At 41.5% G+C, this 25,807-nt stretch overlaps 1 protein-coding gene across 1 annotated transcript; it reads left to right on the top strand.

The window, feature by feature from the left end:
- Positions 1 to 233: 233 nt before the first annotated feature.
- LOC121440979 (guanylate-binding protein 6-like) lies at positions 234 to 16,919 on the top strand. The gene is made up of 11 exons (XM_041642083.1): positions 234 to 312; positions 2,803 to 3,019; positions 4,404 to 4,531; positions 5,935 to 6,044; positions 6,247 to 6,443; positions 8,361 to 8,606; positions 9,521 to 9,801; positions 10,475 to 10,687; positions 14,595 to 14,697; positions 15,020 to 15,213; positions 16,031 to 16,919. Exons 2-11 carry the CDS (start codon positions 2,830 to 2,832, stop codon positions 16,235 to 16,237), a joined length of 1,869 nt encoding a protein of 622 aa, XP_041498017.1. The 5' UTR covers positions 234 to 312; positions 2,803 to 2,829; the 3' UTR covers positions 16,238 to 16,919.
- The last annotated feature ends 8,888 nt before the right edge of the window (positions 16,920 to 25,807 follow it).

Here is a 25,807-nt window from a genome sequence, read left to right as displayed (position 1 = left end):
GGGGTGATGTCATGTGGATGAGTCTTTAAACCCTTGCTTGACAGGAAAGAAAGGTGTTGGTGGGAGCATATTCCTGGGGTGGAGACTTGGAGTAACTCTGGTTCAGACCTCATTGCTGCTGAGAATTGCCAGTGCTCACTGTTAGCAGTATCTTGAGTGACTTTACTTTCAATTTCAATTTTGTAGCAGTGTGTGGCTTTGAGCCCGGTAGTTTATATAAAGGAGGAGTGAAAAGCAGAAGGAAGAGATAAGAACAAGGGGCGAGCACCAAGCAGGTGGGAACTGCGCTGGGACCTGCAGGAAAGGGATCAGGTGAGTTTACTTTACAAAGCAATTTAGTGTTGACCTTGTCTAAATCTAACTCAGTGGGGCAACAGAGGTGCAAGGGCAGGCTGACTGTTGTCTGGTCTTCAGGAGTCTGTAGCGGGCCTTAATTCTGGGGTAGTTCAGCTTATCGCCTTTGGCGGGTGACATACAAGGTGGCAGCCCGACACTCTGAGGTCTCTGGATACAATGCTCTGGCATTCACAGCTCAGTGCAGCCACAAGTGCAGCGGGGAGATACCTGGGGTGGGAGACTGCCTGCTTCGCCGGGCCTTGCTGTAGCTCTGGCCTCCAGAAAAACTCCATCTTTATCAAGGAGCTAACAGGCAATTGAAATCTAAAGAGAACAGTTTTATCTGTCTCTAAATTATACCCTACTCAGAGTAGGGTTGTAAAAATATCTATTCAGAAATAAATTTAGTTCATCTCCCACTGAGTTTCTCTAAGCAAAGCACATAGTCAAAATTGACTTTGATGATGTGTAGGGTGTGCTTACACATATGCACTCACTCACTCACTCACTCAAACACACACACACACACACACACACACACACACCATGATGTATGCATCTTTTCATACTCTTTATCTTATTCTCATAAATGGGAGTAAGCTGCAGAGAAGTTGATCATCCTCTTCAAGGGACTTTGCCTCTATTTGAAATTCTCAGGATTCTGAACATTCTCCTGTCTTGGCATAATGTGCTCATAAAGGTCATCCCCTTTGTAGCAAGCAGCAAATTCCATCCATGTCTCTGATTGAACTATATTTAATTGTGTGGGCTATCACATAGCGCTGTCATCTATCTATTGTTGGGAGATTGAGCTGTTTGCATGTTTTGGGTGTTGTGAACACAGCCGCCATAATCATTGGTGTTTAATGTCTGTCCAAGCTCTTGTTTACAATTTTTCAGGTACTACATATAAGCAAAAGTGGAGTTGGATCCCGTGTTATTATGGTTAATGTTATAAAGATAACGATGCTATTTTCCACAGTGCTATAATCACTTCACACTCCCGTTAGTAATGCTGCAAACATCCACCTTTCCATATCCTGGTTCCCATTCTTTTATTTGTTCTTGGTTTTGCCCTATGTGGTAGCCGTCCTAGTGGAGTTGATGCAATGCCTGTGGTTCCCAGTGTCACTTCCTGAAAGCTGGGCCTAACAGAATATTGAGAAACAAAACGAACTGCGCCTTGAAGTAACCTTATTTTGCTTAAAGCATGAACACACAAGCCTAAACTTGACTTCAAGCAAATGCTTTGGCTTGACAGAAGCAGGACTTAAGTCCTGTTAACCCCGAGTAGTCAACAACATGAGATTCTGTGAGGACAGACTCTGAAACGAGCACCCTTGCCTCCCCAAAGAGAAATTCTATGTTTTTATATTTCTTCATTTGGAGCCCTCATCTTTCCAATAGACGCTCATCCTTGACATTTTCTCATTGGAAAACAAACACTTTACCTTTCAATCTAGTGTTTCCCAGCTCACGAACTAAATCATTTAAAAATAAAATCTTCAAAATTTTCATGTGCCTCAGACTTTTCTTGGTGATCAGTGACCATGGGTATTGTCTCGTGTGTCTAGGGCTGTTTACAAACCTCTAGAGAAAAAGGTCTAGTGCAGGTCTTTGCCCATTCTTCAATTGAGTAGTTCATGATGAAGGAGCTCTTTGTTGAGATGTTAATCCATTAAAACATAGGTGATATTTAATATTCCTCACCCCTTCTTGGGTTGCCTTCTTACTCTGGATAGAATCTTTCAATGCACAAACGTTTCTAACTTATATCTTGAGCTTTTCGGTACAAGAGAGCCAAAACGGAGTCTAGTACTGCTAGTCCTGGTTAGTCTATTGCAGTTAATGTCTTCCGGGCTCCCTGCAGACCAAGCATTTTCCAGGTTGGGGAGAAGCAGGGAAGGGAAACAAAGATAGCCTGTAATTTCCTACCGTTATTGTGGCATTGTTTCAGTTGGCTATCTATGTAGCTGCTGTGATATGTGGGTGTTTTCTGAAGTGCCCATAGTACCATTTCCTCATTTTAAAAGTTGGTTTATGGAGAGACCAAGACTTAGAACCAAGGAGTCTGTCATTTTGCTTGTTTGTCATGGTGTTAATAATCTCTATGAGCTGCTCACTTGAGATTTTAGAAGCTTCAGAGTCTCATGTGCACTGTGGGTACTTTTACATTTCTGTGACATCACATTCTTAAGGTATCCTTTGTATGGCCCAGCATATCGTAGGACTTCCGTGTAGTTAACAGTCACTGGATCACTTTCTTCTTACATTGAAGTGAAACTGCTGGCTACAGCAGTGAGCATCTCAACAAAGAGTCCTTGGAAAAATTGGAGAATGATGGAGAGTCCCTTGTAGGCTGCAGATGCAAGGTTACATGCAGACAATGTAGAGGTCTCCTCAGTCTGGAGTTGCTGGGTCCTTGGGTAATGCTGAGACAGGTAACTGTGATTTCATTTGTGTCAGGAGAATCTCGTAGGTTGGCAAGTTGCTATGGCCAGTGGACCAAAAATGATGGCCCCCATTTGTCTGGTGGAGAACCACAAGGAGCAGCTATCGGTGAACCAGAAAGCCCTGGAGATTCTGGACAAGATCTCGCAGCCAGTGGTAGTTGTGGCTATTGTTGGATTGTACCGTACAGGCAAGTCCTATCTGATGAACCGCCTGGCAGGACAGAATCACGGTGAGCATTGCTAATGTGTCAACATCATCTCTGTCTGCTCAACATCTTCTTCCCGGTCCTAACAAAAAAGTTCAGCTCCTGTTAGTACAGCTGCCCTTTCCTGCCAGTGTCACCACTAAATTACTGTTCTGCAGCATTTGTTCCTACAGCCTTTCCTGACATTAAGAAAATCTCTCCTGCATGTGCTCAAGGCGTGTCTCCTCCAATGCTCTGAACTCTGGGATCCTGCGTGTCAGTCCCCTGCCTCATACAACATGTTTTCCTTTATCATTTCTTTAGGAATATAAGACTATTTGGCAAGGTGTGACCTTAAAAATCATTATTGGACTTCACACACTTTTATTTATTTTGAAATCACGTTGGGTTCTTTCAGCTTTATTTATTCATTCTTTTTGTTTGACTTTGGACAGAGTCTCCCTATGTAGCTCTGGTTAGCCTGGATTTTATGATGTAGATCAGGCTATCTCTGGACTCACACAGGTCCAACTGCCTCTACCTCCTGAGGCACATGTTACTCTGTCTTGTTAATTACTTGAATATAAAAGTATTAAGTCATTCTCCTCTCGACTCTCCCCTTACAAGTAACTCTGACTAGCACATTTTTCTTCCAAAGACTTTTATTTTTAAGAGATAGGATCCTGCTATGTAGCCCTAGTTGGTCTAGTGAGAGCCGTGGTGCTCAGATTAGCATTGGACCAGCAGCAATGCTCCTTTCCCAGTCTAACTTACAGTAAGTGACACCTTATTGGCTTGAGACTACTCTGTTACAGTTGCCAGAGTCCTCCATGTTGGCGGATTCTTTAATGCCTCTTTGTTTCCATTCAGAACTTTTCTGTTCCATTGTTCTCATGTTAAATGTCCCCTATAGTTTGAAATCAATGACTCATAATAACAGAGTCTGGAGAAAATTGAGAAAGCACTGTCTTAAATGGTAGCTATTTACAGTCCAACGTGCCTGACTTTGCAACACTCCTGCCCAGAGGATCTGCTGTTAGTGTCTGTTTCACATAGTTGTGACTGTAGTTCCAGAGAGAACAGCTTGAGGAGCCAGCATTTGTCTGGGTTCACAATTTCAGAGGCTCACTCCAATGTCCTTTGGTCTGTTCCCTCCGGACTCATGCCAAGGGAGAAGGTGATGGCTGCAAGCCTTTGTAGAGGAGGCTCATGGAGGACAAGAGGCAGGGATGAGGAAGGCCCTGGTGACCAACGATAACTTCCAAAGTCAGTGACCTAGTGACCTCCTTCCTTCAACTAGGCCCCAATTCCCAAAGGCTCTAGAACCTCTCCAAGTAGTGGTAGTAGATGGTCATCAAGGACTCTGCACACAAGTCTGTGTGAGACATTCTACCCCATGCAAAACAGAACCCCTTGCCTCTCCCCCCAGGCTTCCCTTTGGGCTCCACTGTGCAGTCTGAAACCAAGGGCATCTGGATGTGGTGTGTGCCCCATCCCACCAAGCCAAAGCACACTCTGGTCCTCCTGGACACCGAGGGACTGGGGGATGTGGAGAAGGTAGGGCTAAGGTTCATGTCGGTTCCCTTTGCTGTTTGAAATTCGTTGTCATCTGTCTGTGATGTCTGCAGCCTGACCTGTGCTGGCTGAGGGGACACTGGTCTGCTGGATTTCACTGTTAGGAAAGATCAGACCTCACGCTATCAGCCAAAATACACCTTTGTTTCTGTACCTTGGAGTAAGTGATTTGATCTAATACCTTACAGGTTAACTGAGCAGGTCAGCATAGTTTACTATGATCCTGTACTTGGGGCAGAGATGGGGCATCCCTTGCGGCAAACTGGCCAGCCAGACTAGTCAAACCAGTGAGCTTGAAGTTCAGTGAGGGACCTTGGCTCAGCGAATACAGTAGAGGGCATCAAGGAACTCACTTTGGGCCTTCACATGCTCACACACATATTTACACAGATATTATCCGCCGTGGGAACATGAACACACAACCCACATGCAGTCGAGCACAAAGAAATAGCTTTTGTACACATAAGTACAGTAGAAAACTGCAATTATCTGAAAAACACTTTGTTAAATTTAGATATAATTAGACTCTCAAATTGCAATTATTGTGATATAGTATACCTATAGCACATATATTTATAGAGTAAGAAATTCCAACATCCTTCACTGAGTGCCATTCTGAAAACCTAATACAGTGCTAGGTTTTTGTATGTTATCTTCTTTCACAGAATTGAGGAAACAAAAACATTGTAAATATTTGAATCCTCTTACAAAATGAAGAACTTATTGTAGTAATATTTCACTTGTATTTTAATAAATAAAGCTTGCCTGAGATCAGAGAGTAAAACAGCCACCCTGGTCAGCCATACAGAGCAGGTAGTAGTGGTGCACACCTTTAATCCCAGCACTAGAGAGGAATATAAGACAGGAGTAGAGAGTTCTCAGGCTCAGTCTCATTCTGAGGTTTCCTAGAATCAGGATCGCCTTTTCGGTCTGAGGTAGAGGTAAGAGCCAGTGGCTGGCTGCTTTGCTTTTCTGATCTTAAGGTTGAACCCCAGTATCTGTCTCTGGGTGTTTATTATTCATGCTACAGATTTTCCTCATACTTGTCAAAGTTGTTATTGGCATTCTTGTCTATTGTCTTTGAATAGGAAATACCTTAACTGAAACGATGACCTACAGACTTTCTCTGGCTTTCCATCTCTTTCTGTCTTGCTCATTGCTAGGGACTGAATGAAGGCTTTGCATATGCTAGGTACCTGCTCTGCTACCAATTCCTGTTCCCAGACCTTTCTGTGTGTATGTATGTGAGTGTGGATTTACTTAAACCTGTAAAGTCTTCTTACATAAATATAATATAAATGTGCGTGGGTCCTATACTACAAATTTCTCTGAAAGAACTCCTGAGAAGGACTCTCCTCAGCCCTCTTCCCTCATGTGTCTTCCAGGTTGACCCTACGAATGACTCGTGGATCTTTGCCCTGGCTGTGCTTCTGGGCAGCACCTTTGTCTACAACAGCATGGGCACCATCAACCACCAGGCCCTGGAGCAGCTGCAGTATCCTTGCAGGACCTGAGGCGCCATCTTTCACTGAGGGTTCTGGAATGCATATGGAGGCACTGTGCTGCCCTGTCACTGTGTGGCTTTTGGTCAGGGCAGAGGAGACCCAGGGCAGCAAAGAGTGTTTATTGTGATTTATTTTTAATAAGAGAATCATGAGAATGTGCATGTGAATTCACTTTTCTTAACCCAGTGCCAGTTACGTCACAGAACTCACTGAGCTGATCAGGGCAAAGTCTTCCCCAAGTCCTGATGGAATCAAGAATTCCACAGAGTTTGTGAGTTTCTTCCCAGACTTTGTCTGGACTGTTCGGGACTTTACCCTGGAGCTGAAGTTAGATGGAAAGAGCGTCACGGAGGATGAGTACCTGGAGAATGCACTGAAGCTGATCCCAGGTAGAGGGAGAGCTGGGGTGGGGGGCTGGGAAGGGCTGGGATCTGTTGTGTTGCTCCCATCATCTGTGGGATCCTTCTGTACTGGCAGTGGAATGGAGATCTGCAGGAACTCTGATAGGTCATTGGGTGGTAATGCCTAGGAGTTTGTGTTTAATTTCTTTTGAGAAAAGTAGAGCCTAGAGCATAGCAAAATTATTCCAAGCCAAGTTATTTTCAGTTTGTATTTTAGCATATAAAATATAAAGTATCTAAACTTCTCCAAGTTTGGACATTTGTATTGACTGACTTTGTGGCTGCCTTCTTTTAAGAAAAAGTTGGCCACATAATTCTTATTCATGAATTTATCATACATAACCCATCTCAAAATACATTTTACAGAGTTGTACATTATTCCCCTCTCTCAGGAACATAGGTTCTTAATGCTGGATTGGTTATGTGGTGTGCAAAATTTATCATAATAGTCTATTTCAATTCATGCCACAGTTTCAGGATCAGTAATATTAATGGTCCATGTCAGTTCTATTAATGGTTTATAAACTATTTGCAGGGACATTACTAGCCTGAGTGTGGAGCTGATGAAGCCTTGTAAAGAATGTCAGTTTTTCTCCCTCTCCTTTTTATTTCTTTGCTGTCCTGAAACAGGTAGAGAAGCGGTCTGTGAGCTGCTGCGGTCTGTGAGCCGCTGCAGTCTAAGCCGGTGCAGTGTGTGAGCTGCTGCAGTCTGAGCCGGTGCAGTCTGTGAGCTGCTGCAGTCTGCATCCCTGTATTGTCACGGAGGCAGGCAGAGGAGCGGTCTGTAAGCTGCTGCAGTCTGTGAGCTGCTGTAGTCTGTGAGCCGCTGCAGTCTGTGAGCTGCTGGAGTCTGAGCCGCTGCAGTCTGAGCCGGTGCAGTCTGTGAGCTGCTGCAGTCTGTGAGCTGCTGCGGTCTGTGAGCCGCTGCAGTCTGAGCTGGTGCAGTCTGTGAGCCGGTGCAGTCTGTGAGCCGCTGCAGTTTGTGAGCTGCTGGAGTCTGAGCCGCTGCAGTCTGTGAACCGCTGCAATCTGCATCCCTGTGTTGGCTCAGAAGCAGGCAGAGGAGCGGTCTGTGAGCTGTTACATCTCAGAACTTCCAGAGCTCAGGAGAATGCGCTAAATTCAGTCTGGCTACAGTGGGCCACTAAGGCTTTTGATAAAATTTTAAAAATGAATTTTATTGTGTGTACTTTAGATTTATAAACTGATGTCATAGAACACAGGTGGGTATTAAGGTGAACACTGTAAGTCATGTAGATAACACACTAGTCATTACACACAGTTAAGTCTTATGATAAACAGCTAGAGTTGACGGCTTTAGTATGTACTTGGTGTTGCACGTTACGTTTCCAGTTCTCCAAACTCTGCGAATGACTCTTGACTTCCCATCTCTCCTCCTTCCCATCTCTAGTGACCACTGTTTTATTCTGTTTGTATATTTTGCTTTAAAAATGAGTTCTGTTTAGAATCAAAGTGTTTTGCTTTAGTGACCACAGCATTGTTCTTAGAATTGCTAATGTTGCTATTTCTAATAGTCTATCATCCTTTATTTGTGGCTCTTCTTTGGGGTTCCGCAGCACCCTTGCTACAAAGGAATGATTGGGCCAGAAATCACATGCAATCTGCTGTTCAGTCAACAGGCCACACAGCAACAGTGTGCTTGATGGCATGTTCAGGGCTGTGGATTTCAGTCATATGCTCCTCCAGGGGGGTTAAATGGCTCTTGAACTGTTTCACCAGATGTCTACCAAGTACAAACTTGGTATACTTTTGACCTGTAAAGAAGTGTTGCATGTTTATGGTAGAGACCTGTGAGCAAAGAACACTTCACAGAGACAAGGGCCTCCATCATTTGCCCTCTGCTCTAACACTACCCCCATGGCTTTGTGCTTCCCTTAACACTAGGTGACAATCCCAGAATCCAAGCATCCAATTTGCCCAGGGAGTGCATCAGACATTTCTTCCCTAAACGGAAGTGTTTTGTCTTTGACCGGCCAACAAATGACAAGGAACTCTTACGCAAAATTGAGACTATCTCAGAAGACCAACTGGATCCTAAGTTCCAGGAACAAACAAGGGCTTTTGTTTCCTACATCTTCACTGAGGCAAAGATAAAGACACTCAGAGAGGGAATTAAGGTCACTGGGAATCGTGAGTGTTTTTTTTCACACTTCTGTATAATGTATATTGAATATATTGTAATATGTATGCTATTTTTATTGAATCTAAAATAATGATGTACATATATTCTTAGTATGAAGAAATGTATATATTTTATAATTATTTATTGAGGATTCTATACCTTTAAAACTGCAAACTTTGTATCTTGTATCTATGGTTTCCACACATCTAAAGAAAATCTCAGGTGGTAATACAATCACAAGGGCAAAAAAATTTTCAACTGATAATAAATCATTATTAAGGTCAATAAAGCAGATGTATATTATTTCTTACAGTGGAGGTGTTGTATATTAACTATTCTTTGCAATGGGAATGTGAAATATCTTTTTGAAGCTTAAAGTAGCTCTAATATAAATACTAGTGTTTAGGTCACTGTAAGCCCATACTTTAGAATCAGCAATAAACGCAGTCTGTTATATGTTGTCTCAATAGTCTCCTTATGTCATTTATTTTCTATTAAAATATAAATTCTATTAAAATATTAAATGTAAATTGCATTTCCCAAAGGCACCTGAAGTTTTTAGATAAAAGTGAATTTTTTTTTAAAAATAAATTAAAAAAAATCACTGTGGACTGGAAAAACCATAAAAGTGAAGGGAAAATAAGAAATTGGTAGCAAAGCATATATATATGCCAGAAGAGGGCATTCAACCCCTGAAGCTGGAGTTACAGGTTATTGTGAGTCATTCAGTGTGAGTGCTGGGAATTGAACTTGGGTCCTCTGTAAGATGCTCTTAACTTGCTGAGTTATTCTTCTAGCAAAGAGGTGTGTGTGTGTGTGTGTGTGTGTGTGTGTGTGTGCATGTGTGAGTGATTTTCAAAATATAGTCTTAGAATCTTATATCCCATCAATTTATTTACCCTGAAACTCCTGGTTTGTGAAGGACTGGGGACTCTGGTGACGACGTACGTGGATGCCATCAACAGTGGAGCTGTGCCCTGTCTGGATGATGCGGTGACAACTCTGGCCCAGCGTGAGAACTCAGCAGCTGTGCAGAAGGCAGCTGAGCACTACAGTGAGCAGATGGGCCAGCGACTGAGGCTCCCCACAGACACGCTCCAGGAGCTGCTGGATGTGCACACAGCCTGTGAGAAGGAAGCCATTGCTGTCTTCATGGAGCACTCCTTCAAGGACGAAAACCAGCAATTCCAGAAGAAGATGCTGGTAATGTTTGTGTCATGACTCTGTCCCTTCATGGCTGTAGTGTTGCTGTGCCTTTGTTGACCTTGGGTGCTTGTCTTATTCAAAGATGAGCACTCTGTATTTCCATACTGAATGTAGTTGCAAAAATCCATAAATCCTTCCCAAACCTCAGGTACCTTTAATCCAGAAATCCTTCTAATTGTTGGAAAACCAGGATAGACTTGTGCTTTGGGTGAATTCTGTCAACATATCTGTGGATTGCAATCCTGTCCAAAACATCCACAGCTTATCTCTGAACCTGTTTTCTGTACAAATTTTCTGTATAAATCCTTTCATTCGTAGGAATCAAAGTTTCTTATACCAGAATTACATTGCTGGTATCTCCTAGTATCCCTTGTTATGTCATCACCTTTATTATAGACCCACAGGATGGAAAGGCAGCAAGGAATCAAGAGATTGATGGATGTTGCTGTCCTTTAACTGAAAGTCTTAGTGACGAGGACAGTCCAGTTACCCATTGCTTTGTATAGGTTTAAGGTTCTGAATTAAGTCACATTGAGATTATCTACTGATTCTGAGTCTTACTAAACTGGAATGCTTTCTCATGAGAATGACCATCCTTTTCATGACTCTTTAGAACTGTGTCTTCTTTATTCCTTCCATCTCATTTTGACTCTGTTTATTTCCCTTGCAGGAATTAATAGTGATCAAGAGGGCAGATTTCCTGCTGAAGAATGAAGAGGCATCAGAGAAATACTGCCAGGAAGAACTGAATTGTCTTGTGAAAGCACTAACAGAGAGTATTTCAGCGGGGACATTCTCCATTGCTGGAGGACACAGGCTCTACATGGAAATGAGGGAGAAGATTGAGCAAGATTATTGGCAGGTGCCCAGGAAAGGGGTGAAGGTGAGGAACAGGGAGAATGGGAGCTCAGAGCAGAGGAAGGATTTTTGAAATCGGAGAGATAGAATAGCAAATTAACCACACCCTGGTGTTCGGATGCTAAGTGCTGGAAATTTACAAGGTGTACAAACTTAGTTCTCAAGATAGATCCATGTGGTATAGGAAGTTCTTCTGTATATGTGGTGCTTTTATTGGTTAATGAATAAAAAAGCTGCTTGGGCCTATGAGAGGGCAGAATAGAGCAAGGCAGGAATTCCAAGTAGAGGTAGAGGAGAAAAGAAGGTAGAGTCAGGGAGAGGCCATGAAGCTGTCAAAAGAGACAGATACCCCAGAACCTTACCAGTAAATCACGAGCCTCGTGGTAAAATACAAAATAAGGGAAATGGGTTAATTTAAAATGTAAGAATTAGTTAATAAGAAGGCTGACCTAATAGGCCAAGCGGTGTTGTAATTAATATTGTTTCTGTGTGATTATTTGGGTCTGAGCAGCTGGGATATAAATGAGCAGTCTCTGCCTACATCCATGAGAGCATCAACTAAAGAAGTTATTGCATTCTGAGTGATAATTTCATGATTCTGTCAGAATGGTCTACCTATGGATGTCTTAGTTAGGGTTTCTATTGCTGTGAAGAGACACGGTGACCACATCAACTCTTATAAAGAAAGCATTTAATTCTGGTGGCAGCTTAGAGTTTCAGGGGTTCATTCTATTTCCATCATGGCAGGAAGCATGGCAGCTGGGAGTATGGCAGGGTGCGGGCAGACATGGAGTTGAGAGTTCTATGTTTCTGGAAGGGAACTGAATACTGGGTAGCATATTGAACATATATGAGACATCAAAGCCCACCTCCACAGTGACACACTTCCTCCAAAAAGAGCACACCCATTCCAACAAGGCCACGACTCTTAATAGTGACACTCCCTTTGGGGACCATTTTCTTTCAAACCACCCCAATGGGGTGGTAATAAATGTGAGAATATAGCTAACTGTAGTAAGGAGGCCACTTGTTGGTTCCTGGCAACTTAGCCCCAAAATGATCACACAGAAACTGTATTAATTAAATCACTGCTTGGCCCATTAGCTCTAGCTTTTTATTGGCTAACTCTTACATATTAATTTAACCCATTTCTATTAATCTGTGTATCACTGCATGGTTGTGGCTTACTGGCTAAAGTCCTGTCCAGTCAGTGGGGCTACATGACTTCTCTCTAACTCCTTTTCTTTCTCCCATCATTCCATTTAGTATTCCCTGCCTCGCTCTGTTCCCCTGTATCTCTACTATAGACACAAAGCAGTTCTTTTATTCATTAATGGTAATCACAGGATATAGAGGGGAATCCTACATCACCTCCCCTTTTCTGTTCAAATCAAAAAGAAGGTTTTAACATTAATATACTAAAATTACATATAAGAAAACAGGTATCAAGCAAGAATTACAGTTATAATATTTATATCTAGTTTATCTTTTATCATATCTAAGGAAAACTATAACTATCTATTCTTCAACTCCATCAAAGACTCCAGAAGGATATAATATTACCTAAGTAAACAGGAAGTGTATTGTAAGCAACTTCCAAAACTCTAGAATTGACAGAGACATTTTGCTGCCTGGACAGTCACCCAAAGTTCTTCTGTACCATTGAAGCATCCATCTTCAGCCTACATGCCCATAGTATCCAGCAGACTTTTTCTTAGGAAGCAGGAAATTTCAAAGACAGTTCCACCTATATTGACAGTTTATCAGTCCCTTTCTTCTGTGTCCTGCAGAATGTCTGGCAGACACTTTCATGAAGCAGGACCCTTGAAGGACTATCTCACCTTTAATAGTCTTTTTTATTTTTTTGTGGCTCTTCAAGTTCAGTTAGTTCATCAAGCAGTCCAGGCAAGAGCAGTTTTTTGCCCAAATGACTAAGCAAACTCCATTTGGAGCATCTTTAATGCCCATCTTCCTCTTGAAGTAGATTGGTACTGCCAGGAGCAGATGTGTCTCATTGTCATGAAAAGTCCTAAATTCTTAAAAACACTTTAAATGCCATATTCTGAAGGTCTCTGAAAGATTTGAAGAATACCTAACAGAAATATATCTCTATATATCTAGAAAACCTAACTAACATGATTGCAACCTTGACTATTATAGATGATTCCCTGTTAATTTATATTTCTTAATTATACATAACATCTTTAAATGAACTGCACAATCACAATACCTTAATTAAGAGCAGAAATATATATCATAACAAAATTGACCTTAAATTTGTATCAATAAACCAAGATACATGCCAATGCAAAGTATCCATCCCTATAGCATATTCCCCTTTAAATATAAATAAACATTTATAAACAATATTTGGGAGTATGGGAGTAGTTCTCTTCAGACTTCTACCTGCTGTTTATTGGGTGAAGTAATTTTTTGAGGGGTGTTCAAGGCAAACTTTCAAGAGGTCTTGGTCCATCAAACCACATTAGTCTGGAATAATTCCATAGGTTCTCATCCTCTGTGGAAACAAAGGAAAAACCTCTTTTCCATAGCAACATAACCTTAGACTCAAATTCTGAAGTCAAGATACCTTTAAAGTATATATGTGGGTTATTTAGCTCCTTCACAGTCAAAAAATTCAAAGAAAACACAATAATATACATAATCCATGCTCTGTGAATTTTCCACCTTTATGTGGTTTATTTTTGTTTAACTCTTTTTAATCTGACTGTCTATTTCTTTTTTCTAACTCTCTATACGCTTTTTCTTCTCTCTCCCAATCCTACGTACATTTATCCAACACTGTGACCCATTTAGAGGTCTTTTTTTTTAAAAAAAAAAATCTGGATTTGTCTTTATTGCATATCTGTAATTATTTTCTGATAAGAAGTGCTTCTTAAAATGCTAAGCACTTCTTAAGAATCTAAGCTGCGCCATTGTTAGGATATATACGGTAGTTCCTGCTTGTTCCACACTGCCCAGTATGGTGAAACTGCTCACCACAGCCTCCTCTGAGAACCATCCACAATGCCCCTTCTCTAGGCACACAGCTAGTCCATGCTGCCAGCAAGCAAGCTATGGCATGTTGCTCACAAACCCCATTCAACTGCTCAGTCTCCTGAAAGAGCCAGAGGTGGTAGCACAGCCCAGAAAGCTGGCATTTCAAAACAATATGGCTTTTTTTTTCTTTTGCTACCGCTGAATCAGGAAAACCTCTCTTAAAGGAGCTGTGGCAAGTTACCAGCTGAAAAAAATGTGGCTAAACTTTTTTTTTTTTTTTGTGTGTGTGTGTCTAGACTTTCTTTTCAAGCTCTCTCAGGTTTTAAGTGGATTTTAGTTGGCCATGTTGGTAACAAGCAGTGTTTTAAATAATATGGATTCTGTATGATTATTTTGGCTCTGGGTGGCCAGGAACTAACAACAGGTCTCCCTCCAACAGCTAATATATTACTCAGTTGTTGTCACCATGACACCATGGTGAGTCCTTTTTAGTCCTTTCTTTAGTTATCTACAATGCTTTGAGTGATGTCCCCCTACTACTGTGAGAGTTTACACATCTGTACCATGAAACCCAGGCAGGTGGAGGGACTTGACCATGAATACATTCAACAAGAGCAGAAGGAAGTGTAGCCCACATGATTATGCAACATTTTGCATGGGGATACCATATTTGAAAGCATCATAGGTTCCAGTGAGCACATGTGCACATGATGTGAACTGGCCGGATCTGGGAGCAGGAGGTAGCAGGTGGGCCTAGAAGGTATGATTGGGAAAGCTATGTAGCAGGAAGTACCTAGTGCCACTGTAGAGCAGGGGAAGTCTTCAGGCTTCAACATAGCATTTTGTCAGTGAGGCACAGTGGAGACCATGTTAACTCACACAGGTTCTCTCCCAGGTTCTACCAAGGTCTTTGCTCCTTCTTGGTCCTGCAGGCAAGTGAAGTCTTCCAGAGATTTCTGAAGTCACAGGCCACCATCGAGAGTTCCATCGTGCAGGCAGATACAGCCCTCACTGCTGGGGAGAAGGCCATTGCAGGTACAGGAGCATGCCTCTTGGCTTTCAGGAGGGGTCAGGTTCCCACAAGGCTTTCTGATAGAAGTCGTAGTTAGCCTATCCCCTTGTTAGCAGCTTTTTACCCTTCTGTGGATGCTCACTCCTAGAGCAACAGGAAGTCAGTCTGTGTTTCATCCAGGTGGGCAGGGTCTCCTCCATCCCCTCCAGAAACACTCTGTCCATTGTGTGGACCAGTGTGGAGTCTGTAGTTTCCTTTCAGGTCTGAATTGCTCTCTGGGTTCTGGAATGTAGACATTTTACCTGACCCATCACTTTCTTCCCTCTCTGAATGTTCCTGGGACAGAGGAGCAGGCCCAGAGGGAGGCAGCAGAAAAGGAACAAGACCTGCTTAGACAGAAGCAGAAGGAGCAGCAGCAACTGATGGAGGCTCAAGAAAGAAGTCACAAGGAAAACCTCGAACAACTGAGAACGAAGCTGGTGCAGGAGAGAGAGCAGCTCATCAAAGACCAGAAGAAGATGCTGGAGAAGCAGCTGCAGGTGTGACTCCCCATCCCCCTGGTGCCTGTGCTCTTGGATCCTCAGGCAGGAGGGAAAATGATTACAGCTGGGTAATGGGAGGAAACGTCATTGCTATGAGTTATTCTTTGGGATTCATAGAAAGACCCTGCTCTCTCTTTCCATGTCTTTGATTTTTGTTCTATATTTAGATTCTAGGAAATGTAGGTATTTATGGCTGCTGCTGGACACTGCAGAATGTTGATAGCATTTGGACTTTTGAGTTAGAGATTATATGACCTTATGAAGATTCACTAACATACTTTAAGCAGGTTCAGGTAATAAGAGTGGCAGTCGACTTGCCTGGAGGCCAGGGTTGTCTGGACCACAGACTCTCAGGATGTTCTATGTTGACATAAAGTGTCCAAAATCTCCAAGGAAGAGTGTAGCAAATGATAGCTTCTGAACTTGGCTGCTGCTGTCTCTAGGGTAGGTTGCCTCCTCGATTTGGCATAGGGAATTCGAATGATTCTCTTACTGTCTATCCGCAAGTTAGAGGATGTATTCCCTAATCAGCTGGTAAGCTGCCATCAAGTCTGTCTTGCTAAACCAGTTGACTGAGAACTTCCGATGTGAGCTAGGTAGCAAAACAATAATGGTGGGCCAGATCTGGTCATTCAAACTATGCTACCTCCAACACATGGGTCCAACTCTGATGATGTTGTTTGTGCTAAATTATTTTTGTAACTGAGAAATCATTTCTCAGAGCAACCTAAAGATAGTTTGACAAAGATCTTAAACAAAGTATACCTTTGGAATTTAAAAATATTTGTTTCTGTCTCTACTTTGACTTTTTTAGGCCCAAAAGGCATTGCTTGCGGAAGGATATAAGAAGAAATCTGAGGAAATGAATGCAGAAATAAATAATTTGAAAAGTAAGATTGAGACTATAAAGAAAGAGAACACCTCGTTTTTGGAGCAAACCCTGAATGCCTTTGCTACAGTTCTCTGTGCTCCTATTGTTCTGGCTGTAGAGGTTGTAAAAGGCATTGCTGCACTCTTTTGAGACTCGATCCTCTGAGAACACGAGACAGTGAATATGTGCTTTGTCCCATTTTTAAGGCACACGTTCATTTTCATTAAGCAAAGTTTTAAACATGGAAGTGTTACTCAGTTTAGAACAGTTTAGCCTGGCCTATGTTTGCTCAAACAAATTCATGTATGTTTTGCTAGATGATGTTTGCAACATCATATGGTGGGGATTCTCTGAGTTATTGCTTGCCATGGTGACAAATTTAAAAAGACTTAAATGTCATTGATTGATATTGGCAATACAAGCTTTCATATGTGCCCACAGTTGAATACTTCTTAGTCAGGAAACACGATCTCAGTGGGGCCTCTTTTGTTCTAATAGTAAGTTGAGCACAGAGATACTTTATCAAATAGGTATGTCAAAACACCATGCCAATCTTCCATGCCAACACACAAGTGTATAAACACAATGGGTTCTGAAAGATAGTCATCAGTGACAGGGAGGAAGGCATAGTGACCGCCAAGGATGATGACTGCGAAGCAGGATGTACACAAGCAGAGACATTTCAAAGAGGAATGAGGAGAAGTATTTGGGATGAGATAAAGCAAAGCAGACCTCAAGTTTCAGGAATCTTTCTGTAATAAATACTCAGACACCAGTGAGAGTGGAAGAGAGATGGTACCCACGGTCCAATGCCCAGATGGCTCCCAGGAGGCTTTGCTCCCAGGTCCAATCTACAGTCTCATTTTATACTTTAAAACCACAAGGTGGGGTGGACAAGTAAGTAAGATTTTACGGACGCATATGCAGTAGTCAGCAGGTTGTTAAGGGCAATGACTCTTTGTTTCAGCTGTTTCTCCAGGTAGCAAGTGAAATCATGCTTGGCAAACAGGTAATATAAGCAGTGCTTTAAGTAAATCTCTAAATAAACCCGAATCGAATACTTTGTCTTTCCTACCTTACTCTATGCAATCCCCTCCTTTCCATCGTCACGAGTCCTCGTGAATCTGTCTTGAACAATGGGGTTGGTTCTCCTAAAGTATCATCTGCATTGCTTTCCACTGGCTTTCATTTGTGTCTCCAGCCTTAATCCTTTAGACAGATTCTTGGTCCTTTCCCACACTATTCCTGCCTGTGTAGCGTAAAAACAGCGCTCCTCATTTGAAACCAGGCATGTACCTTTCTTATCAGCAGTACTCAAGTCTCATCCTCTGCGACTACAGAGGACCATTGCTGCCAGCTAATCTATTTCATGCTGAGAGTGACAGTGCTTTCCTGAACAATAGTTACGTTTTCTTCGACCTGAGTAGACAGCTCATTATGTTGGGCTTGCTAGATTCCCATTGCATCAGCACCCATAGTCGTAAATTTTGTCAGGATCATTCCTAGTGTTGAAACTTATTCTAGAGAGATTCCCATACCACTCCTACCTCATGTTTAGGTCCCAAGATGTGAAAGAACTCAGAATTTATTGAGGGTTGTCAAGAAAATTGTAGTAAAACATTCCTTTGAGCCACCAGCTTACAAATTATGAAAGAGAGACTTCTTATTAATTATGAAAGGTCAGCCTATAGTTTAGGCTTGTTCCTAACTAGCTCTTATAACTTAAATTAACTCATTTTTATTAATCTACATTTTACCGTGTGGCTTTTTACCTTTCTTTCATTCGTTATGTCCAAATCCCTCCACGTCTCATTGGCATCTCCTGCCTAGCTATTGGATATTTAGCTTTTTATTAAACTAACCTCAGTGATATACCTTTACACAGTGCAATCAAATATCTCACCGCAGAAAACCATCGATGGACCTGTAGGTTTCAGTTGGAGCCCAGTCTGCAATAACCATAGAGAAGGGTGGATGGATTGAAGTCTGCTAATGGTAGGCAAGGGTTTCCCAAGGTGCTGAAATGCCTGTGGTTGTAAAGCTAGCAAGGCTGGGTAGGAGCCTGTGGACAGCTGTAGGAATACAAGATGAAGAAAAGCATGAGTGAGCGTCTACGTACAGTAAAATTTGCCTGGCTCTGATGGTAACAGTCCTGAACACGAATGGGGGACTGTTGGATTGTACCAGAGCTACAGGTCACAAGGTGATTAGTCTTTTTGTGTAGACCTCTTGTGACGTAAAGACCACAGGATAAATGATTTCTTCTAATATGGAAACCATGCGTAGAGAAGGAAGTGATGGCGGAGTCTGAGATATCTCTCTTTCTTCCCTGCAGGGGGATGTTCAATGAAGTAGCCATGGAAACCACTTTTCTCATCTCTTTGGCATATTTTCTGAGTATCCATGAACCAATTTGTTGCCACCTTCATCATATGCAGACACATAGTCATATTAAGCTTAAAAAAAGCACACTTTTAAGGAGATTGGAATTTATTCATTTAATAAATATATACTTCCTTTGACCATGTGTGCCACTGTAGAGGACCCTGGGAAGGTACTGAGGATCACATGGCTACACCATGGTTACAGTTCCTGTACTCAGAGGCATAAAACAGGTTACAGTAGCAAAATGCATACATAAAATTCCTTAAGAGCATTGCAAAAGAGTCCAGGGTCCACCAGCAGGGCAGAAAGACAGCTAGATGTGGATTAGTGAGTGGGTCTTCACTGGGGAAGGGATGTTTCAGGCACAGTTTCAGTAAACGCATAGCTATTCAGGAAACGCAGAACGCATGCTCCATGTAAGAAAAGAGAATGTATGTTGCCCTATCCCGCACTGCTCCAGGGATTGACCTAACATGGGCAATGAGGGAATGAAGACAACAAACAGACACAGTAAAGCTGAGATCAGGTGGGCTGGGCTCCATGAGGGAGAAGCCACAACACTCAGGGAGCTCAGCGTGTTTATTACAAACAGTAGAAGAGGGAAGCGTGGTTTTGTACACAGCCGGACACAGAGGCGGGGTTTTGCATAAATTGACCATGGAGGGAGGTTTAGGTAATCTAGTTTGGAGCTCACTCTGTAGGGGAGTGATCTTCCGCTGTAAATATCCAGGGAGGCAGGGGACAGAGTCACGGTGGACATTTCCTGCGTGCACAATCAACATTAGCTCTCAGACCAGAGGAAAGCATTTCTCATGGGTGAAGCTTTGATCCTTAAGATGGCTGACTCACGCCAACAATACACACACACTCAGGGCTTTCTCCACTCCCTGCAGCATGTAGCATTTACATTCTCTTCTTTTACATTTATTTGTTTATTGTCCTCCACAAACACAGAGGACTGAGAGAAACTTGTGGGGACTGGTTCTTTCCTGCCACTGCGTGGGTTCTGGGGATAGAACTAGGTTGTTGGGCTTGGTGGTACTCACTTCTACCAATTTCTCCATGTGTCACTTTGGTTTGGAGGAAAGTTTGAGAGTTCTTTACTGCTGGAAGCTCGTGTTGAAGGAGAGATAAGGTGAGACAACAAGATGGACACGCAGGAGCCAGGCTGAGGAGGAGAGATAAGGTGAGACAACAAGATGGACTCGCAGGAGCCAGGCTGAGTAGGATCTTGTAGACACAATAAGAATTGTATCCTACCCACAACAAGAAACAAAACCTTTGTGTAGGAAAATGACTTAGGTTAACCTGTTTTTTAATTCTAACTGCACGCAGAATGAATTAGAAATGTTTCAGAGCGTTTCCTGGCTATGCCATCTCTCCTCCGGATGTCTGTTTTGTGAATCTGAAGTTGTTCCTGCCTGAAGGCTGTCTTGTGAGTCTGTTTTGTCCCTGTGTCTGTCCCTGTGTGTGCTCGCCTGTCTCTGTGACTGTTGTATTAGCTCTGTGTGTCTGTGTGGTTGTGCGTGTATGTCCCTAACAAAGGGTTTGCTCTGTTTTTATTGAACAGCATAGAAAACATCAGATGGGAAGGAATGGAATACTCTATAGAAAGGGATCAAGCCACTGGGTCCAAATGACCCAGCTAACAAATGCTGTAGGAATTCCTACAGCCAGTAGCCTTTAGTTACCTGCCCACTTGGGCGTGGCCTCTTATACTATAAATGCTGATGTAAAGCATGCAATTGCGCTCTCTTCCCGCTGCAGGATTCAGTTGCTGTTCCCTGTTTGAGCGGAGGACTGTGATCTGTGAGTCTATTCCTAAATAATACTATTATACTCAAGTCTGAGCTAGTGTGGGATTTCCTTTTTAGCATCCTTCTTCATCTGGCGCCCATGTGGATCTGAACTCCACACCTACTGGGAGGATTGGCTTAAAGGACTAACTGGTCCACAGCCCAGAAAGTCTCCACCCCCACCTGCTTGACTTGCTTTTACTTACTAAGCTTTTTTTTTTAAACCCCCACCACAACAGAGCTAAGTGCATATGGTGAGTTGGAAATAAACCAAGCTCGTACACATTTCTCCCCCACTGCTATGTTCCCTGCCATGTGGCGACTTGTGCATCTTCTGGTTTGTGCTCCCTGCTTATGAGTTCTGGGCTTCTTACTCCATATATGAAATTGATTTAATTGCTTTTAATTTGACAATTAAAGCACATTTCTCAGTATTGAACCAGCACCAAGGCAGGAAAACAAACCGACTCAGTACTGTTGTGATGTGGGAGTCTGCTGTTTTGTGTTGATTTCATTGGTTAAATAAAGAGACTGCCTTGGCCCTTTAAGAGGACAGAAAATTAGGTAGGCAGAGTAGACTGAACAAAATGCTGGGAGAAAGAAGCAGATTGAGGAGTCGCCATGATTCTCCTACCAGACACAGACGCAGGTTAAGATCTTCCCTGGTAAGACACCTTGTGGTGTTACAGGGATATTAGAAATGGGTTAGGTCAATATGTAAGAGCTAGCCAATAAGAGGCTGAAACTAACGGGCCAGGCAGTGTTAAAAGAATACAGTTTCCGTGTAATTATTTCGGGGCATAAGCTAGCCATGCGGGCGGCTGGGTGCCGGGGACACAGCCCCTCCGCTCATATTTCAACACCGTTGGTGTTGCCACCAGTTGCAACTTTGAAACCATGATACCTGCTGGACAATTAAGATTATTACACCTAAAATAATTTACTGGTCCTCATAAGAGGTAAATATTTTATTAATTAATAAATCAATAAACTTGAAAGTTATATAATTGCAGACAATATAACCATTTAGAAGTTTAGTAACTGTTTTGCTAATACTATGGATTGTATTCTGCAAGGCTCGTATGGTTATGATATATCCATTTATTGGATAGTGGGACTCAGTTTTTTTCTTCATATTATATCCTTAAGAAAGTAGTTTTATAACAGAGCCAAAAATGAGGCACTTTTAAGAAATGAAACAGTTTTTACAGAATAATAACGAATAGCAGACTGACAGGATTAATACCATTGGAAATCAAAAGTTACCTGAAAAAATTACTATTGAAAAGGGTAACATTAATTTGACAGACGAAATTTAATCCATGTCAAAGGATACTTAGAAATTATCTGAAAGAATTTATACTGTTGAATTTGACAATCAAAATTTGTTAAAAACCTATGCTAGGTTAGCAGATAGAGTATTTTTCCAGAAAGGCAATCTGCACATTATCCAAATAATGTTCAAGGATGAGATGTTATCTTTAAAGGAAAAACTTCAGACCTTGGAATCACATATGTAGAATAAAGACCAGAAGCTAGGTGCCTCAGTAAAATCACTAGAAATATATACAGGCCAGGAGATTCAGACTTGACAAAAGACAGTAGTAAAAAGATTGGAAACGATTGAGGAAATTATTGGAGCTGATGAGCAAGGAAAGAAGGTACAAGGACAGGGTGCAACATCACCAGTAGCCTTAAATTCTTGGGACAGGATTCAAAAACTAGGAAATTGAATCATATATCAGGGTTAAACAGGGCTAGAGAGAACTCTTTAGTGACTTTTTCAAAGATTAACTAAGGCTTTATAAATAGGAGTAACAGACCCAGATGTCAGAGGAGTACTTATTGAATCTCTTGCTTTTGAAAATGCCAACTTAGAGTGCAAAAAGATACTTGGGCCTTTAAAGGTTAGATTAGCAACACTGGATGAATGAATCCTGCATACAATGAACATTGAGACATCTGACTATAATACTGAGTCTTGGGTAGGAGAAGCAATTTTCAAAGGTATGAAGAGACATCAAAATGCCAAATGCACGTACTGGCTTTGTGGGAGCCTAGGCAGTTTGGATGCTCACCTTACGAGACCTGGATAGAGGTGGGCAGTCCTTGGGCTTCCCACAGGTCAGGGAACCCTGATTGCTCTTCGAGCAGATGAGGGAGGGGGAATTGATCGGGGGAGGGGGAGGGAAATGGGAAGCGGTTGTGGGGAGGAGGCAGAAATCCTTAATAAATAAATAAATTTAAAAAAAAAAAATAAAAAAAAAATGCCAAATGTTTTAGTTGTGGTAGAATAGGACATCTGAGGAGGGATTGTAGACTTACAATTCCTAGATATAATGTCTTCTCTTGGAATGGCAAAAATAAGAGGTATCAACCTTCTGGATTATGTAGAAGGTGAGGAAAAGGCTAACACTGGACCAATGAATGCAGATCAACAAAAGACTAACAAGGCAACCTTATACCATTGAAAAATTTCTTGGGTGGGGGCTCTCACAGGGCACAAAGTCAAAAATAATCCAGTTATTCCCTGTCACTGCGGAGGACATTTCTTACCAGGAAAATTAAAATAATCCAGAGCCTTCTGTAAAAGACCATACTGTTCTGGATGATGGAATAAACATGGAGGATAAATAAAAATTCCAATAGGAAATAGGAAACGTATATCCTGGCAGACTTCTATAAATGATCAAAGACCAAAGCTAAGGATGCATATAAATGACATTGTTATTGTGGGTTTGATAGACATGGGTGCAGACGTGAGTATCATTACTCCAGAATCTTGGCATCCAAATTGACCTCTTAAAGTGGTAGATGTTGATTCCTAGGAATTAGAACCCTATCTCAAGTGAAACAAAGCACGAGATGGGTTGAATGCATAGGGCCAGAAGGACATAGAGGAAAGCTGAAGCCATATGTGGCTAATATTGCAGTGAATTTATGGGGTTTTATACTGAAGCAGAAAATGGATTGACAATAGTTGAGCAGAAATTACAGTAAGTACATGTGAAAAGAGTGAATCCAAAACTTAATTGTATTCTAGTCACACTGCCTTCCAGAATTTCTTCAACCAATAAAAGCAACACATATTCAGAAGGACATCCCACATCAAACTAATGCTGGCTAAGAGACACCAAAAATGGGAAGTACTTTTATACTGATAGTAAATTAAGACAGTTAATTAATTATGGGAATCAGAATGGAAGTTTCTGAAAAATGAAAACCAGGAATCTAACTACAAGATCTGACACCCTGATGTAAACATACATACAGGCAAAACACCAATTCACATAAAATAAAAAGAAGTAAAAAAAATCAGGTGTCCTAGCTGTGTGTGTGTTTATTTCTTTTTTATTTGATTCCCTTGGTGTCCATGAGTTCTTTTGTGCTGGCGTCGTCTTGTATTGTTGTGATGACTCTACAACATAATTTGAAATCTGGTGTGACTATTATATGCTTCCATGTAGATCATGTGTCATCTTTTCCCTTTCTGTGGACAATGTCATCAGAATTTTGGTCGGTCTATATCTACCGTTCAGTCATGTAGGACCAGTTTTGCGGTTTTGATTTGGCTGATCCACGAAGATGGAAGCTCTGCCTGTCTTCTAGTGCCTCCTTTCGTTAGTGTTTAATTTTCACTGCAGAGGTCTTTACCTTCTGGGATTAGGTTTATTCCTAGGCAGTTTCAGAGATAGGATGAATGCACATTTCTTCCTGATATCTTTCTCAGTACATTTGCTGTTGTTTCACAGGCAGGCTTTTCCTGGTTTTGTGCTGACTTTGTATCCTACTGCTTGCTCAAAGTGTTCATCAGGAGTTTTCAGGAGTAATTTTTAGTGTCTTATGTATAGAATCATATGGCCTTCAAACAGTGACAATTGGACTTTTGTCCTCACCTACTTGTATTTCCCTTATTTCTCATTATAATGGGTCTTTCTTTGGACTGCAAACTCCTGAATTATGACACAGAGACATTTTATTAATTTCAAAAGCTTGACCTTAGTTTAGGCAACTAGCCCTGAAAACTTAAATTAACTAGTTTATATTAATCTATGTTCTGCCATGTGGCTTGTTACCTTTCCTCAATACTGTATATCCTCTGTGTCTGTTTGGTGAATCTCCTGCACCTCCAATTCTTTCTCAGAGTTCCTGTCTCTTCCCAGAAGTCCCAACTATCCCATCCTGACCAGTTATTAGTCATTAAACTCTTTATTAAACCAATCAAATGGTGTCTTAGGTAGGTAAGGTAAGGAAGGGACATCTTCATACAGTGTACAAAAAGATGATCCTGACATCTTGCACATTTTTACTCTAAGTAAGACTTCGATCAGTATTCTGAGCAAAAGTGGAGAGAGAAGGCCTCCTTGTCGGATATCTGATTTTGGTAGAAATATGGATGTATGTACAGGTGCCTGTCTTCTGTTTATGTGCGGAAGTCAATGTTGACTGTTCTCCACCATATGTTCTTCACCATAGGCTTGAGTCTCTTTCAGAACTCAGAGCTTGCTGTTCCAGGTAGACTGGCTGACCAGGGTATAGAACATGCCACCATCTTTGGCTTGTACATGACTTCTCAGAGCTTGCTGCTTCAGGTATACTTTAAATAGAAAACCCAATTAAAAATATATTCTTCCATCGGAGTTGAAGGCCTTAATCCCTTTCTATTTTCTCAGTTAGCCTTTAAAGAATATTGTGGCCGACACAGCTGTCAGGAAAAACACAGGTAATGTCAACACTGTGTACAGGTGATTTGTTTGTATAAGTAGCTTTTTATAATTGGTTATAACATTTACTTCATTATATAATTCATATTTATATGAGTTATATACTTTGTGATAATGTGGATTTCTATAAATTCCATCTTGATCTTAATAAATTTTGTTTTTGTTTTTGTTTTTTTTTTTTTTTTTTTGTTTTTCGAGACAGGGTTTCTCTGTGGTTTTGGAGCCTGTCCTGGAACTAGCTCTTGTAGACCAGGCTGGTCTCGAACTCCTTAATAAAATTTTTAACAGGAAAAGCCAATCATTTGTAGATTGTGAAAAGATGGTCATCTTGAGTGACCACATGATGGCAGTGTGTGCAAGTGCTTCCTCTTTGGTACTGGCCTGTGATACTGCTGTTTTCTGATCTCTCTTTAGAGTGGATAGGCTACATCTAGAAAATGCTGGCAGAATATCTGCTCAAAATCTGTGTTTCTAAATTTAACCTTTGCCTACCTCACCCAACTTAGCTGAAGTCCCATACCACACACTAACGTCCAGCTTTCTTGTTGCTTTAAAGGGTCCTGCAGGTGTCTTATGTCCAATTCTGTCACCATATAAACCATCTGCTTCTCTTCGTGTTTTGAACAGTTCTATGTTATTGAGAGTTTGATTATGAGTTGTGCAGATGTGGGAGTGGATAGCTCAGGTACCCAGCAAGAATTCACATGGATAAAATCAAATAGGAGGAAGGAAGAAATATTCTCTCTCTCTCTCTCTCTCTCTCTCTCTCTCTCAATAATTTTGCTTTAAGGAAAGAAAGGTTTTGTACATTATTC

Source organism: Microtus oregoni, unplaced genomic scaffold (assembly GCF_018167655.1).
Source record: "Microtus oregoni isolate MIOR12 unplaced genomic scaffold, Mior012 000072F_ref0000427, whole genome shotgun sequence".
Taxonomy (NCBI): domain Eukaryota; kingdom Metazoa; phylum Chordata; class Mammalia; order Rodentia; family Cricetidae; genus Microtus; species Microtus oregoni.
The sequence above is the reverse complement of the archived record's forward strand: the minus strand, read 5'-3'. Positions and strand labels throughout refer to the sequence as shown.